Genomic DNA, 17,336 nt, shown 5'->3' with positions numbered 1-17,336 from the left:
TTGCCCATCAACTTCATAGGCAGTGCCAGAGCTTTGCCAAAAACATGGGCAAGGCTCATCCCATGTCACATGTCAGATATCACACCCTTTGAACTATCTATACTTGATATGTAATTTCAGGAGTTAACTTTAAACTGGACAAGGAGGCATGTAAGTTTTCTTTTTTGAGAGAGAGAGAGAAAGAGAGAGGGAGACAGCACGAGCGGGGGAGGGGGCAGAGAGAGAAAGAGAAAAAGAATGAGTGGGGGAGGGGCAGAGAGAGCGAGTGAATCCTCAGCAGACTCCACACTCAGCTCAGAGCCCAACAGCGGGCTTGAGCTCACCACCCTGGGGGCATGACCTGAGCCAAAATCAAGGGTCGGACGCTTCACCGACTGAGCCAACCAGGCGCCCTGGCACCTAGTTTTTTCTAAATAATTTTAGCAGGTAGGAGACAAAGTTTCGCTAAGGAACCGAGAGCCCCTAAATCCGGACTGGGAGAGTGGCATGCCATCTGACACACCCCTGGCCGGGGAGCCAGGGTCACGGCGGGTTGGGGCTGGGATGGGACTAGGGAGCCCCAGCCAGCAGAAGGCCGTGCCCCCTCGGTCAGCCAGGCACACTGTGGAGGAGGGATTGCGTGAAATCGAGGGATCTGCCAGGGGGTACAACACAGCCCCCGGCACACGCAGCCCCTGAACACCTGCTGACAAGAGTGGCGATTCTTCAGGCAGTCCACGCGGATAGGAGCTCAGCCTCTCCACTCGTGTCTCCGGAGATGGCAGCTTATGAGAGGACGTTAATAAATGAGGTGTGCGGCACTCTGACCTCGCGAGTTTAATAGCTTCTTTTCCTGAGAATATAATACAACTTAATTTGATTTGGCATCGCTCCTATCTGCTGAGTCCTTGGCTATTTATTAATTCATTATTGCCGTAAAAGGATTATTCAACTCGAGAGGATAGAGAAATTAAGAGGTATCAACAAGGGAGGAAGGTTAGATTTGAGAAGATAGATTTAGTAGTCTCCGAGAGTGAAGCCACACAGGCATCGTCACGGAGCTCACCGGCAGCCTCCATTAGCCACCTGAGGCTGTGGCTGCCCAGTTCCAGTAAGCGTGTGGCCGGTCTGGCTTCGGGGGTGGACCGCACGCCCAGATCCAGGAACACTCCTCCACCAGACGGAGCAGGACAGCCACATCTGTGCCCCTTGTCACCTGCCCTAGCCTGCCAGTGAGCAGGGGTCACCGTGCTGTAAAGAATTAGAACTTCGATTTTTAGCCGCTGCCTATGGAACTAAGTGAGGTATGAATGTAACAGGAAGTGAAATGTCCTCAGTTTATCCCGGGTTAACCGAGAAAAACACCAGAGGACTCCAAAGTTTTAGTCCTGGCTTTGCTGGGGGACTCTGGGCAATCAGGATGCATCGCGTTCTAAGTGAAATTTAGGAAAATTCCAAACCGGACAAAAGCCAAGCTCCTTTCTGACACACAGGCTCGCTGAGCTAATTAACTGGCTCTCATTTATACTGTTTTCTCTCTTGCTTCCTGTGTTCGTCCCTCTCCCTGTCCCTCTCCAGCTCAATCTGAAGGCTGGCCTAAATGTTCCAGGTTCCTTCACCTCTTTCTCTGGCGGGTCCAAACAGCAGGTTGTTGAATAGCACTGCTTGATTAGGACCCACTACAGAGAGCCAAGAACTAAAGCCTGGTGGGAGCAAAAGCCCTCTGACTCGTCAGTTCATCATGGCTCTTAAAAAAGTCTCAGGTGGCTCCAGCCTTGCTGCATCTTCCTTCTCAAATCACAGGAAAGACGGGGAAAAGGATCCTTCTCCCCAGATCGCATTCTACTTTATGCCATGAACCTTCTCTTCAATAATAACCATTATTCACAGACGGCCGACTTAATGGTCCATGCGCTGTGCTAAGCGATTTATACACACAATCTCACTAAACCCTAATAGTAGCTTTTGGATGGGTATTATGATCTTCATGCTACAGATGAGAAAATGGAGGCCAGGCAAAGGTATGTAACTTCCTCAGGGTAAACCCAGTTGGTAAATGGTGGATCTAGATTATGCAGACTCCAGAACCCTGAGATATGAAACTGGGCTTAAGAGGTGTGACACAGGCCTGTATCTTTTAACACCCTGTTATGCAGTCAGTAAGTGATAGCCATGAAGTCTTCTGAGGCTTAATTTTTTTCCCCTGAAAATTGGGATGATACCTACTTCCAAGGGTTGTTGTAATACGATGGAAGATACACGCAAATTCTTTTTAGGATGAGACAGTGCCAGGTAAGGGTAGGATTACTACAGGAGGAGAAGGCAACAGACACTGGGTTTGCATCTCAGCCCTCCAGCTGCCTCTGCCTTTACAGACCAGTGTGGGCGCCTCTGAGAGAGGCTTGGGTCTCCAGCCTGGCCTCGGGTCCACCCTCTGACCACAGTGCCAGCTTTGATCTCCCTGCACCCTGCAACCTGTGTGCTGTTTTTATAGGTGGCTACCCTTCTTGCACTCCACAGGGGCTAAGTGGGTGGTGGCCTGTTTCTATGGGAGCCAGGGTGGAGGGGGGGCGGCGAGGGGCGGTTCCAGCAGGTCTGTTCAGGTGGTGCATGTCTGTAGGGAGATACTCACTAGCATGCCAATGCCCCATCTACTCTCAGAACTCCCTTCTTTTTTTTTTTTTTTTTTTGTTTTAACGTTTTATTTATTTTTGAGACAGGGAGAGACAGAACATGAACAGGGGAGGGTCAGAGAGAGGGAGACACAGAATCTGAAACAGACTCCAGGCTCTGAGCAGTCAGCACAGAGCCCGATGCGGGGCTGGAACTCACAAACCATGAGATCACGACCTGAACTGAAGTCGGCCGCTTAACCAACTGAGCCACCCAGGCGCCCCTCAGAACTCCCTTCTTAGGATGGAGTCTCCTGTTGCTGCGGCTGGATTTATAAAGGAATCATTTCCAGCCTTTTTTTTTTTTTTTTTTAATTCAGAAAGTAACATTTTACTTTTTGCTGATCTGTACTTTCTGTAACAAATACTGCTTCCATGAAAAGAAAGAAAAATCCATAGCATTATGCATCAGTGATAATTACCTTTAACACACTGAAAGATATTTATCTTTACCCCTTCATGCATACATAAAAATACATGCTTCACAGGCTCTTTCAGAATCTGCTTTTTCCACTCAACTAGCAATCATAAATACCTTTTCTTATCAAGAAAATATATATCTAGGGGCGCCTGAGTGGCTCAGTTAGTTAAGTGGCTGGCTCTTGGTTTCGGCTCAGGTCATGATCTCACCATTCTTAAGGTCAAGCCCTGTGTGGGCGCTGCCCTGTCAGCACAAAGCCTGCATGGGATTCTCTCTCTCTCTCTCTCTCTCTCTCTCTCTCTCTCTCTCTCTCTCTCTCAAAATAAGTAAATAAACTTAAAAAAGAAAGGAAATACATGTCTATAAGATTGTGATCCAAGACTGAATTGTATGGATTTACTGTACCTGGACATTTAAATTATTTCTAATCCTCACTTGTTATCCCACACCTCTGTGACACGTATCTATGTGGATGAATCTGCAGGTTCATCCTTAATTATTTCCAAAAGGAGAAGGAAGGGAAACACCTGGGTCACAGGGCATGTTTTTAAAATAAACTTTATTTTTTATAGCAGCCTTAGATTTACAGAAAAATTACAAAGATAGTCCCAAGGGTTCCAACATGTAGTTTTTTCTATTATTAACATCTTACATCAGTAAAGTGTGTTTTTTACAATGAACCAATATTGGCACACTAGCACTAAATGAAGTCTGTATTTTATTCAGATTTCCTTGGTTTTTCTCTGATGTTCTCGTGCTGTTCCAGATTTTACCCAAGTACCACATTTCATTTGGTCATCATGTCTCCTTAGTCTCCTCTTGGATGTGACAGTGTCTCAACTTTCTTATCTTTGACAACACTGGCAGTTTCGAGGAGTACTGGCCAGGTATTTTGTAGACTGTCCCTTGGCTGGGATTTGTCTGATGTTTTTGTCATGATTAAGCCATGGTTATGGGCCTTTGAGAACTATAGAGACGCCCTGTTATTCTCATCACATATCCAGGTCGCCAGCAATACGACTTAGCACTGCTGATGCTGACCTTGATTGCTTGGCCCAGGCTGTGCTTGTTAAGGTTTTTCACCGGAAAGCTACTCTTTCCGTACTTCCCATACTGTACATTCTGGAAGGAAGTCACTATGAGCAAACCACACCTACGGAGTAAGGAGTTGTTTTCTCCCTCAATCAGGGCAGAGTGCACACATTATTGTAAATTCTTCTGAACACGAGATTTGTCTCTTCTTTATTTATTTGTTCAATAGTTTCTATCAGTATGGACTCATGGATATTTAGTTTTACACTTTGGATTATAAACCAATAAATACTACTCTGTTTATTATTGGTCAAATTGTTCAGCTCTGGCCTTTGGGAGCTCTTTTCATCAGCTCCTATGGCCCCTGACATGCCCTCATCAGTGAGGGGTTTGCTGGGGGGTTTGTTTTGAGCACTTCCTTACTTTCTGGCAGTACAAAATGCTCCAGGCTCATGATGTGTACTTCCTTCCCCAGTCCTAGAATCAGGTATTTCTCCAACAAGCAAAGGAGATGTACTTTTAAAGGCATTTGATATACGACTGTTACACTGTCCTTCAGAAATCATCAGAGGCTGAGTTACAATCATTACTCAAATAGGTATGAGAGTGCCCCTTTCCCTACACTCTTGCCAACACTGGGCAGTTGCAAAGTGTCTGAGAATGGGGGTGTGTGTGCACACAGCGTACATGAGTGTGTGTGTGTATCTCCTCTCTGAAATGGCTTCCATGTTATTATTCAGTTTCCCATTGAACTTCAAGAGGAAAATGCCATGGGGGCATTTCTCTGTCTTTCGGTGGGCCTCCCCCAGCCCCCCTTTCTTCCCCCAGCACCAACTGGATGTCACATAACTGATGACCTCCAGTGGTGGGGACTGGAAGGGAACCGTTCCTAAACCCCTACTAGGAGCCAGGCAACTCTAGAGGGTGGGGTGGCTGGAAGCAGAAAATAGCCCAAGGGCTTACCTTCCCTGCTCCCTGCACCTTCAGGAAACCCCCCTGACCCTGTTTTCTCATCTTTTCTTGCAAGTGAATAATGGAAACCAAATCTCACTCAAGCAGCTTCCTTCCACAGAAATCTTAAACATAAGATTTCATAAAACGCTGGACTTCAAATTTCCTGTTGCCTCAGCTGCTGTATCTTACAAGTTACCAAAGGGAGAGGGAGAAAGGATCAATAAATAAATACATACTTGACACTAATCTCTAATCTCTGTATGAATTGTGGGCTTTTTTTTTTTTACGTATTCCAGATTAGTTCTCAGTAGTTTTGAGTCCCACGGTGACCTTGAATTGAGGTCTGAAAGTTGAAAACTGGAAGCAAACCAATTCTCAAGACCCACTGTGGCTTCTTATATCACAGAGGGTTATAAATGTGGATTTAAGGGAAGAAGCACCTAGGTTTGAGTCACAGCTTTGCCATTTACTAGCTGTGGGATCGTGAGCTCAGTGTTCCTACCTGGAAATGGAGAACAATTTAGTGCCCTCCTGGAAGAGTTGCAGGGAAGATTAAGCGGAGATGAGCATATACAGAGTGCTTGGCGTGGCATGGTACCTGGCACACAGAAAGTGCTCAATACGTTTCATAGTTCTAGATGAAGAAATCAAGCCTAAGAGAGGCTGACGCTCATACAGTGAGTTGATGGCGGTGAGATGAAATGGAAATCAACGTTTCTGGTTCCTGAATACACTGTCAAACTTGCAGGCCCCGTTTTCTCTAAGAATGCCATTTATTAACAAAGAGAAGAGCCAACATGGACGTCACACGTGCTGTAGGCGTCATGCCATCATTTGAATGAGTTCAAGATTCCTTCCCGGGCCTGTTCCCTTGGTGTCTGGTAACTGGCCATTTGTCAATGATGGCAGCAAACAGCTAGAGCCTATTAAGTGCATCATATGTGCTGACCGTTGTGCTCAGAACATTAGAAGCACCCTCTCCTTATCCCATCGAGTCCACCAGCAAGTTCTGCTGACTCACGCTGCAGAATCCATCCCATGCTGGTTCCCTCTTCTTCTCCACGGCCACCACCATCTCTTGCTTGACCTACTGCCCTTGCCTTCTGACTGGTCCTCCTACTTCTACCCTTACTTCACTACTGCTTAGTTTTCAAGCTGCATTCAGAGTAATACTTCTCAATGTGCAACAGATTATGGCGCTGCCGCACTTAAAACTCCTTTAATGGCCTCCCATAGCCTTAGAAGAAAGCCCATCGTTCCCAAATCCCTGCACGATTTGGCCTCTGCCTCCCTCTCTAACCCGTTTCAAGCCACCTGCTGGCCACACTGGCTTTGCCTGCTCCTGCATGAAGGCTTTGGCATTGCTCTTTGATTCCCTAAGTTCTTCCCCTCATGGCTTGGAGTGACTGGCTCCTTAACATTCAGGTCTTAGCTTCAATGTCACCTTCTCAGAGGCTTCCCCTGACCAAGCAGTCTAGAGCAGCCACCCCGGTCCTGAACAATTACGTCAGACTGTTGTATTGTCTCCACAGCACCTGTCACTACCTAAAGCTACTCTGAGATGCTAAGGGTCCTTAAGTATTTTGTTCCCTGCTGTATCACCAGTACCGGATAATGTGCCTGACACCAGGGAAACCTCACCAAATATTTTTTGAATGAATGACCCAGTGAATTATGAAAATAACTCCTTGAGGTATTATTGTTCTAGAAACCTTCCAAGCCTTCCCAGGTTAACTGCGGGCAGCTTGCCAGTCTCAGAGATACTTCCCAGGAATCTCATGGACAGCTGATTTCTACAGGTGAGCCCAAGCCCTACCTCTTTTCTGTCACTGCAATCACCGGGCACACAGAACCACAAGGGGGTGGGGGGAGGCACCAGGTGTGGCTGAGAATGCTGTATCAGACATGGTTACTCTTACAAATGACTAAGCCTTACTGGTAAAGGATGGGTGTGTCCAAGGAATGCTGTGTCACTGAGGGCAAAGCAGAAGCAAGCTCAAGTCCAGTCCTCCCCAAGCAAGGAAATCTGAAGAGCCAATTCCTCCGCGTGAGGAAATGTTCTCATCTGGCCTCCTTATAAAACAGCTGCATGTTTGGCAACTTCCAGCCCTCCACAATCCAGCTGTGAGCTGTGCTCAAGGCAGGTCTGGGTTCTCAACTTTAGCTATCCTCCCTTCCCCTAATGGTGTGCAGAGGGAGAGAGTCAAGCAGGCCAAGGTGGAAGTAAAGGGGGCCTTATTCGTGGTTCTCCTCCCTCCCTCTGTAGAAACACCAGCTGAGGCACGGGTCCAGAAGTGGGAGAGCAGGGTTAGCCACTGTGATGGTAGGGACGGTGGGAAAAGCACACAGCTAAGAACCAGAGACAGGGCTTCAAGGCCCCGGTCCACACACATCAGCATGAGACCATGGGTGGGAGGCCTCTTTAAACCGACGTCTCCACATCTGTGAAATGAAGATAGTGACACATGTAAGGACTCACTAAGTGGAGGCCATCGTTATTATCTGCTGGGCACTGAACTAATCCCTCTCCAACATGTTCACATTCAGTTTTTGTAGCAAGAGTCCTAACAGCACCAGCAGTCCATTTTACAGATGAAGAAACACGAGGAACAGAGAAACGAAGTGACATCCCCAAGTCCCACAGGTAGGCGGAGTTGGAACTGTGACCAAGGCTGGGCAGGGGACTCGGTGATGGGTGACAGCGGCACAGGAGGGTGCACGTGAAGTCAGCCTGGCTGCGTTCCTCGCTCCCAGTGGCGCGGGCGGTGAGCTCTGCTGACCGCTGAAGATCTGTCCAAGGTCTTGGAGACTGACACTCCAGTCTGGACATCAAAGACCAGAAACCTTCCTCCCTGCTCTAAGGCATCCCGACAGTCTCTCCACCTGTGACCTCCCTGTAGGACCCTGGCTGCAAGTTTGCTATTTCCCTCAGATGCTCACCTCCGTTCTTGTGGGCTCCAGCCAACAGTCGTGCCAAAGGGCCCGCCACCAAGACACCGTCCCGGGGACTTAGGGCAGGATGTCTCTGGGTCAGACACTGGTTTCAGTTTCAATCCTGTCTGTCCTGAGGTGAGAGGCATCCACCTCTCACCCTTTTAATTAGGATGCTCCTTTCAAGGTTTCAGCCGATTTCCGCTCTACCCCCTAGAGGAGAACATCTGAGTTAAGTTGGGCTGACACCCCCTTCTCTGCCTGCAGGGAGCCAGTGATGAAGGTGGTCTGGCAGATCCCTGCTTCTCCCCCACAGCCTCCAGGGGTTCAGGGATTCAGCACAGCCCTCATGCGGTTGTATTATAAATGTGTCTTTGCCACTTGGGCTCCTGGGAGGCTGAATCTGTTTCTCATTCGCCATTTTATCCCCGGTGTTTCGCAACATGCCTGGCACTTAGGAGGCATCTGACGGCTGGCACACAGCACCTCACACAACCTGCACTGGCCTAGGAGAAAGGATTTAGCAGGTAAAGTGGAAGATGGGGAAGAATGGCCTTCAAGGCAGTAACTGTATCCAACAGAAAAGCAGACTTTCTCCTAGGAACACGAAGATCTGTCTCCTTGGAAAACGCCTAACGAGGGTGGTATCATCTGTGAGAATCGTCCACTTTGGAATAAAACCAGGATTCCCAACCAAGCCCTTCTAAGCTGGGTGACTTTGGCAAAGCTATCTGATAGCCTCTCTAAGCCTCAATCTGCTTATCTGTGACACGGGGCGTCTTCATTCACTCCTTTGCTCTTTCAGCGAACAAACGCTCCCTGAGCGCCCACGGTGTATTAGGCACTGTACTAGTGCTGGCATTGCAGCAGTGAGCACGACCGACAAGGTCCCCATTCTCATGGAACTTCCTGTCTGGTGAAGGAGACAACTGAGAAACAAGGAAACAGATCGTTTCAGATAAAGTATCGTGAAGAAGGTAAGCAGGACGCTGGGGCAGAGAATGACGGGCGCATGGGTGCCGGAGGGCAGCTCAAGAAGGGGAAATACCAGGATCTCCCTCCTAGAGTTGCCAGGAGTGTTAAATGAGGTCATAGGTAGGGCGTTTAATGTACTTACTGACAAGTAACGAGCACTCAACCGCCTTCAACAGTTTTCATAGTACTCCTATCCCAAAGCCAACTGCTTCTATTTCATCTCACGGCGGCTGAGCCCCTACTGCCTGCCACTGATGGAAAAACAGGGGGTTCGGCTGGAGCTCACGGACTGGCAAAGAATGCAGCCTATGCGCTATGAGACAAGGAAGAGATGGTAAATTCTGCTCACAGAGACCGAAAAGACCGCCACTCAGTGCTGACAGATGGACTGGTAGTTTCCAGGAAGCCTACGGGGCCAGAAGGAGGCATGTCCAGGGAGCTGTGGGAGGTTCCCAGCGGTTGGAGATAACGTGTGAGAGGGCGCATGAGGGAAAGAGCATCTCAGCAGCAGCTCCTAACACTTATCTTCATGGGTCACGTTCAAAGCGTCTCTCAAGAAGATGGGAGGGATGTGGGTGGGGAAAAGCAGGAGACGAGAAGGGGGTCAGGGCTCCACATGGCGTCTGCCACACGGCCAGCACTCCACAACGTGAACCGGGGCTATGTTTAGAATATTCAGCCTGGGTTCCGTGTGACACTCTCCAAGGCAGCGCAAACAGAATTTTAGGGGAAAAAAACCACCCAGCAGTAACTCAATATAAAGCCTGCATGGGGGCCAGGCAGGCATCAAGCTGCTCACATGTGATTATGCACCACTAGAGCAAGTCCAAGACTCCCCTTGGATGGACACTACAGTTGCCAATGTATGATGCTGGGGGTCTGGAGTGAACAGACGCTTGCTCCCAAGCAGAGCCCACGACTCCCTCTTTGCCAAAGCCAGACTCACTTGTCCAGGAGTCGAAGGCCTATGCCAGGGACAGTGAGAGGGCTCTGAAATAGGGAAACAGTAAACTACAAGGCAGTGTCTTATGCCTAATTAACAACTCAGGCATCTCCGGCCAGCTTATATTCTCTGAAATGAGCATAACTAAGAAGAGGTTTAGAAAAAGGAACCCTTCAGACGGAGGCCTGGCTCCCTGCCTCTTTATTACTCTGTCCTATCCCTGCCCTTGCAGTAAACACTCTTGCTAGGAGTCCCCCCGCCCCCCAGGAAGTGGAGAAGGTAAGAAAGCTATCCCTACTCCAATGTTCCAAAAGCTCACGGTACAGCCAAGATCTGGACCGCAGGAATCTGCTCCATTGATGCAGACAGAGAGCGAAGGAGAACATCCCATCCAATTTACGTTCGACGAATCCTGCAAGAGGCTCTCCCCAGGTTCCACGTCAGTGCCGTCAGATGAGAGAGGGCACCAGTCGGGCCAGGAGAGAGGAAGATGACCCAAAGCACACGGACACACCACACCGGAGAGCCAGACCAAAGAGAGAAAAGAGGAACGAGTGCTGCAGGTCTCCGCTCTTTGCAAGCCATCACCCACTCTCAAGGCTGAACAAAGCCCACTGCTCGGAGTCAAAGGGCTGCCCTAGGCACCGGGGAAAGTCACAGGTACCCAACATGACATCATGGAAAAGGCAGCTACGGCCCCTGTCATGTTCAAAAGATCTCCCCGTAAGCCACTAAACCTGAAGACCTTATCGACGCTGTTCCTTTAGTCTGAGGTACGACACTTTTGGCTGAGTCCCTAGAGTGAAAAACCTTGTAAGACAAGGGTAGGTCATGGGACCACGTATGCCACTTGAGCACAGATGAGTTTCTGGGTGAGCCAGCTGACATCTTAGAAGCTGACGGGACAAGGTAGATGGTTAAGTTTTGTGAGAGAAAGAGAAATTATCATCTTTACAGGGCCAGGACTAGGGTGTAAGCGCAGGGTGCTGAAGGATGCAGATAAAGATTATTAAAGGCATCTTCTGCCTTCCTCCTGTTTTCTTTCTGAAGCCAGCTCTGCTGTAACACTCAAATGACACAGTCCCACCTCTTCAGACCTGTTCTATCCATCTGCAGGACATCTTGATTATGGCCCAACATAAATCAGATGTCGGAACATTTATTCATGATACCTGAAAAGCAACTGTTCTCCGCTGGGGCCAGCCAGAACAAGATAATCCAAACGCCCCAAAGCATCAGGGGAATGTTCCCCTTAGTATCAAGGAAGGCCCAGTCACCCTCCAAAGCTGCAGAGTTGAGGGGCATCTGTCTGCAATCTAGATGGCTCCCTGCTGTCAGACTTTTTCCACCCTGGCTTTCACACTGAGAGGAGCAGGAAGGACAGAGAAATCAAGGTTTGAATTCAGTCCTTCCACTTATTAACTGGGTCCCCTGGGCAAAACTTACTCCACTGGGCCTCAGTTTCCTCATTTGTAAAATAGGGCCGATGATTCCAGGTTCTTTATGAATGTAAAAGCACATGGCACATGGTAAATGCTCATTAAGTAACCGCTCTTCTCAGGAAACGGTGTGCAAGATAGTGCCTGACATAGCAGACTTTCACTCCACGTTGCTCCGTTCCCTTCCTCCTTCCTGGATCAGATGACAGCTCAGGCTCTCACTTCTGCGTCCCAATCAGAATTCTGTTTTGTATAGGATAGTACACATGTCGGATGGCTCTTCTACACCAGCATGAGACATTACCAGGAAGTGTAGAGAGCCTGTGCTTTCCCCGCCCACTCACCCACTCACTGTTTAAAACATTCCACTGCGATCTTCACTCCGCCCGGCACTGAGGGGTGGAGGGAGGGAATGACAATGAAATAAATATGCCAGCTAACCACTTTGGGGAAAAGATGAGAGAATTCTTTCAGGGCCTGTTTTTAAATGAAAAAACATTTGCTGTGAGACAATAAAGCCACTCCTCTCTAAAAACTATTTTTAGGGCCCTCGACTGAAATATACACGAGAAAGAAAAAAAAAGGTTAAAAAAATGACAATTCTGTAGATAGAGTTTCAGCAGAGCCTATGGAACCATTTGCTTTATGCTCAGCTGGAAGACAGTGCTTTCCCAAACTGTTTCCCCAAGCTCTCTGGAGTCTGGTTCCCCCCCCCCCCCCAGCTTTATCGAGATATAATCGACACGTAACACCGTCCAAGTTGAAGGTATACGCTGTCATTATCGGGCACGCGTAGATGCTGTAAAATGTCTGCCACAATGAGGTTAACCCATCCTTTGCCTCCTGTTGTTGCTCTTATGATGTCATCTGATGTCCGACAGGCCTTGGAGCCCTGCTGGGCCGGAGGACTCTGGTGGCGAATCACATGCCTCTTCCTGCCCAGTGGAGATGGCAGACCAGGCTTTGGAAATGGGGTGAGATTATCTGTAGGGGCCTAGCAACCACGGCGGGAACTGCGGTCCATGTTAAAGAAAAGATGATCACCCACTTAGCTCTTACTCATCTTAACTGGAATGAACGGTCATATCAAGGCTTTATAAAGGGCACTCCTGCCAGGGGTTAAGACCAGACTCTCAAATCAGGCCTACCATAGGAATGCAAAAACTGTCTGGGGGAGGAGTGTAAAACTCCATGAATCTGACATAACTCTGCACTAGAGGCTTTATTTTCTCCTTCGTTTCAACCTCCCCCCTCCCTTGCCCTCCAGTAAAGAACAGTAATGGCATTGAAATCCACAGATAATCCTTAAATCTCTGTGGCAGCTCCAGTTCTAAACTCCTCCTTCACACTGACGGCTTTAACAGCTGTTAACAAGTCATAACAAGGGCCTCTCTTGCTCCAGCCTGGAATAGCAATATCCTCTCCCTTTCCCTGCCCAAATCAGAACCAGCCTTCCAGGCTACGTCTTCCATGCAGGGTGTCCCGACCCTTCTGGCCTGCACAGACCATTCAGCATTCAGCTCTCGGGCTCACAGAGCCTGGGACTTGGCGGTGACCCTGCTCACGGTAGGGGGGTGGGGGGGTGGTACAAATGTAGAATCCCAGGGGCTGGTGAGACCAGCAGACCTAGGAGCAGCCTGCGTGGGGAAATATGCATGAACAACTGCCACGGACGCAGGGCAAGGGTTGGAGCTGGCAAGAGGGGCAGAGGGACAGCCGTGAGCCGTGAGCCAGGTCCATGAACAGAACAATCCATTACAAGGTCCAAACTTCAGAAGGTCCAGAAAGGCTCGGGAGTGGACAAGGTGAGCAGGGCTGAGAGGTCAGGAAGGAGGCTGTGAACAGTGGTGGGCACAGAAGCCTCTTTATAAAGTCCTGGCTGTGTGGCTTAGGGCACAGCCCAGCAGGTACAAGAGAGTCACACACGACTTAATGTGAAATCTGTTTCCCCGGCACTGGTCGCTGGCCACCACACGTGTCTCTTGGGGTGGTATTAACCCTGTATGATACTTGGCTTTTTCTCCTCTAGACAGTGAGCTGTTGCTCGAGGGCACATATTGTGACTAAACGCTCACAACCCTGCTTAGCAGCTGTGTGTCTATTTGCGAAATGAAGACACAAGGGATTTGCATTTTTCCTCCATTTCTTGCACCTCATCACCTTCCCCTTGACGAAGACAGTCATATTTAGAAGGCTAAAAAAGAGTGGGAGGCAGTGTGGGCCCCAGGTGGCAGGCGGTGGAATAATGGCTGGCTGGCGCTGGCGACTGCAGATGACCCTGAGGACACCGCACCGCTCCTCACAGCGCCGACCCAGAGCCACCGCGGAAATGTACTTCCAGCAGCCCTCTGTGCACTGTTCTTGTTTTTGCTTTGTTTGTGGCTGGTGTCAAGAATGTGGGAGTCTACCCATACCATAATCCTCTGCCGAGGACACTTCCGGACGTGGGACGTGCAGGAGAGAGGTGGCAAAGGTGTGAAGCAAATGTCTGCGGCCATTCCTCCAGCTGCCTGCCGGCTGCTCAGGGACCCACCACCCTGCTTTGCTGGAGCAGAGCCTGACTCCCTGCTCACCCCCCACTGCTCTCCCAGAGGTCAGCCGCAAGTTCACATCAGGCAGCCAGCAGCCATTACAGATGGAGTGCCTGCTGGGAATATCTTTCTAGTGTCAAGCGGCCACTAAAAGCACTTAAGGAAATCACAAAAGGGAGGTGGGAGAATTCTTCAGGGAGGGTATAGGATAGAAAGGGCAGGAGGGAAGGCTTCAGCCTACCTCCCACCTTGGAGGGAAAAACAGGCCATAAAAATTAGAACTGGTTCCGAAGAATGAACCCGCCTCTGGGGAAGCTGCAGAGCACTGGATCGCAACCATTCTCCTGCCGGGGCCAAAACACTTCAGGGTGCCTGGGAAACAGTCTGTTAACACACAGTAAAATGACATTTTAAGCAACCATGTATTTAAAAAATTTTTTTTCTAATGAGGGGCACCTAGGCGGCTCAGTTGGCTAAGCGTCTGACTCTTGATATCAGCTCAGGTCATGATCTTGCGGTCATGAGACAGCCCCACGTTGGGCTCCACGAGGAGCGTGGAGCCTGTTTGGGACTCTCTCTCTTACCGCCTCCCCACCCCCCTCCCCCGCCATGCTTGAGCTCCCTCTCTCTCAAAGTAAATAAATAAACTTTAAAAAAATTATCCAAGGAGCATGCATTACAATTGGCAGCTACATACACTCTCCCATCCCATTTGGACCACATCTCTGGGAAGAAAGCATTATGATGCCCTGTTTCACAGATGTGGAAAACTGAGACTCACAGAGGCCAGTGACTTGATCACATCTGGGGCCTGGATTTGCCCAACTGCAAAACCAATGTTCTTCCCACCAAAAAGAATGTGGGGCGGGGCAGTGACCCTTGCCAGGTGTGCATCGTGCTGAGCTACCTGTTGGTACCTGTCACCCCTGGGTTAATTAGCTCTGGGTCTATAGAGCACCATGGCCTTTCCTATCCACCTGATTAAAGTAAGAGGAAACCTATCTATCTTAAGTGGGCTAACAGAATCTCTTTGATGACATCTTTCTTCACTCTTCTAGTTGGCAATAACCATCTGAAAGGGAAGGACTGGGTTCTGAAGTAAGTAGATACTAGAATCTTGGGAAAGTCACTTTCCTCTCTGCGTTTTAATACCCTCCTGTAAAATGGGTCCAAGAACCCCTACATCGTAGAGTAGTTGTGAGCACTAAATAAAATACCTTATTAAAGCCCTCAACATTGTATCTGGCACAAGGTCCATATAAATGATGGCTATTATTATAAATTGCTTTATTTCAGTGAACAGTTTTAGAAAATACAAAGATTTGGTGTCAACCTGTTCTCATTCAGTAGGTGCCACTTGTTGAGGAAAAATGTAAAGACCCTTGAATTTGTTTCACGGCTAAGGACAACTGTAACCAAAGGATGGCAGTGGAAGTACAGACAACTTAAGTCCAGGGAAGAGGGAGCCACAGTCTCTGTGGGGCCGGACCCCTGCTGTCCAATCATCTTAGAGTGGACTACGCGCACAGCTATTTAGAGACCAGACGCTTGTGTCTGCATATGGCAGGAACCTTGAACATTTCAGGAGGCAAAAGACATGTGTAGGATGAATTAACGCAAATGGCTCTGCATCTGGTTATATGGTCCCCTGAAGGCACATTTGCTAGAGGAACTCTCTTAAGATCAGCAGCTCCCCCGGAGAGCAGTTCAGGCTGCTTCCCGGGCTTGCCCACCAGCTTAACCGAGCAGGTAGCAGTGAACTGAAAGAGAACCAGGCTGATACTGTGTCCTCACCCCTGCTCCTCACTCTGGCCCCACAGCGGCGCACACCTCTGACCCAGAGGTTCTTGGGCTTCGGTCTCCTACACTTCAGATTCCAAAGCGCTCTGGTGGTAAACTGCAACTTCTTCTGCCGTCTGTCTGAGGAGGAGACGTGAAGCCATTGCTCTAGGAGACAGCTTCTATCTGCACCCTCATTCCTGCACTCCCTTCAGACCAACCCCGCCCCAGGGCAGAAGTGAAATCACTGCCCCTCACCTGGGTGACTCAGTCAGTGAAGCCTCTGATTCCTGATTTTGGCTCAGGTCACAATCTCCCGGTTTGTGAGTTTGAGCCCCATGTCGGGCTCTGCACTGACAGCGTGGAGCCTGCCTGGGATTGTCTCTCTCCTTCTCTCCCTGCCCCTCCCCTGTTCTCTCTCTCTCTCTCTCTCTCTCTCAAAAAATAAATTAAAAAAACAAAAAACAAAACAAAAAACAAGTCACCACCCCTGAGGAAATGGTGAGCAATGGGGCAGACTGCCCAGCCTTGTGGCTCTGAAATGTTTGCCTCTTGCTGTGTTCTTGGAGAGGATGCGGCGAGCAGTATGGGCATTTGAGTTTGTAATAATAGAGAATGTGGGACTCAGAGATTCAACTCAGAGCTGGTACGTTCATGGTGTTTTCTTTTTTTCTTTTTTAAGTGTTTATTTACTCTTGAGAGAGAGAGAGGCAGAGTGTGAGCAGGGGAAGGGTGGAGAGAGAGGGAGACAGAATCCGAAGCAGGCTTCAGGCTCTGAGCTGTCAGCACAGAGCCTGACACGGGGCTCGAACCCATGAACTATGAGATCTTGACCTGAGCCAAAGTCAGACGCTCAACCAACTGAGCCACCTGGGCGCCCCAAGGTACATTTGTGTTTGAATAATGTATTTGGTCCAACAGAATTTCCTGTAAAACGGAATTTTCCATAGAGGACAGTGTTAGTAGATTTTTGTCATCAAAGAAGTAAAGAACAATAACTTCTTTAAGATTACTGCACTGGTCTTCGCTGGGTTCATATTTCTAGAAAGATTTGGAAAAACTAGTTCTTTTGAGTCTGTGTTCTAAGTTGACAGAAGAGTCAGGTGATGAATTGTGCAAAAATTAAGGCTGCAGAAACTTGGAGGGGAAAGCACTGCCTATGAAACAGAAAAGGACAAATATTGAAATGCTACAGTCTAGATTCTGATAGATTTTCTTTTTTAGCAATAAGAAGCTAGTGAGATTTAAGATCACTTAGATATAAAAATGTTGCTCTCCCCCACACCAAATTTTAGAAAGGGTCTTTCCCTTTTTTGCTAAAAGAAAAACATTTCCAGACCCCCCCAATCTATGTGCATACTGTATATACATGTGTATATGAAGTCAGGAATCCTAAACTGAGCACACTTTTACTAAAGGGCAACTGGAATAGGTGTGATATAAAAATGTGGGATTTGACAGAAATTTAGGCTACTCTTCTGTAAACCACCAAGTCAGCTTCTTTTGAATTCCTAGAAGCCCTGAATGAAGATTCCTAATAATGGGGCTCACATGCTATCTTCCAGGGTGCCCTGTAACCACCTCAATACCAAGCCTTGGAAAGGATATGTTTGGCATAGACGTATCTGAAAAGATACCACCCTAAGTATCCCCAACAGACAGGTCCAATGTCTAGAGACT

General features: G+C 48.6%; 1 protein-coding gene across 5 annotated transcripts in view; it reads right to left on the bottom strand.

Annotated features, from left to right (window-relative positions):
- Nucleotides 1-17,336, bottom strand: part of TRIM44 (tripartite motif containing 44) — a 109,254-nt gene that overhangs the window by 9,025 nt on the left and 82,893 nt on the right. Inside the window, exon 5 of one of the 5 annotated variants that reach the window (XR_002145835.3) lies at nt 7,999-8,202. The exons of 1 other annotated variant lie outside the window; for it this stretch is intronic. Coding sequence is in view for 3 of the 4 variants with exons in the window: in XM_045039139.1 (XP_044895074.1) it covers nt 15,541-15,793 (253 nt within the window). In the remaining variant the exon portion in view is untranslated. Of the gene's footprint in view, nt 1-7,998; nt 8,203-13,471; nt 14,262-14,560; nt 15,798-17,336 lie in introns of those variants that run through there. 3 more of the 5 variants (XM_045039140.1, XM_045039139.1, XM_045039142.1) reach the window with 3 other exon arrangements.

This window comes from Felis catus, chromosome D1 (genome assembly GCF_018350175.1).
Source record: "Felis catus isolate Fca126 chromosome D1, F.catus_Fca126_mat1.0, whole genome shotgun sequence".
In the NCBI taxonomy this organism is placed as follows: Eukaryota; Metazoa; Chordata; class Mammalia; order Carnivora; family Felidae; genus Felis; species Felis catus.
The sequence above is the reverse complement of the archived record's forward strand: the minus strand, read 5'-3'. Positions and strand labels throughout refer to the sequence as shown.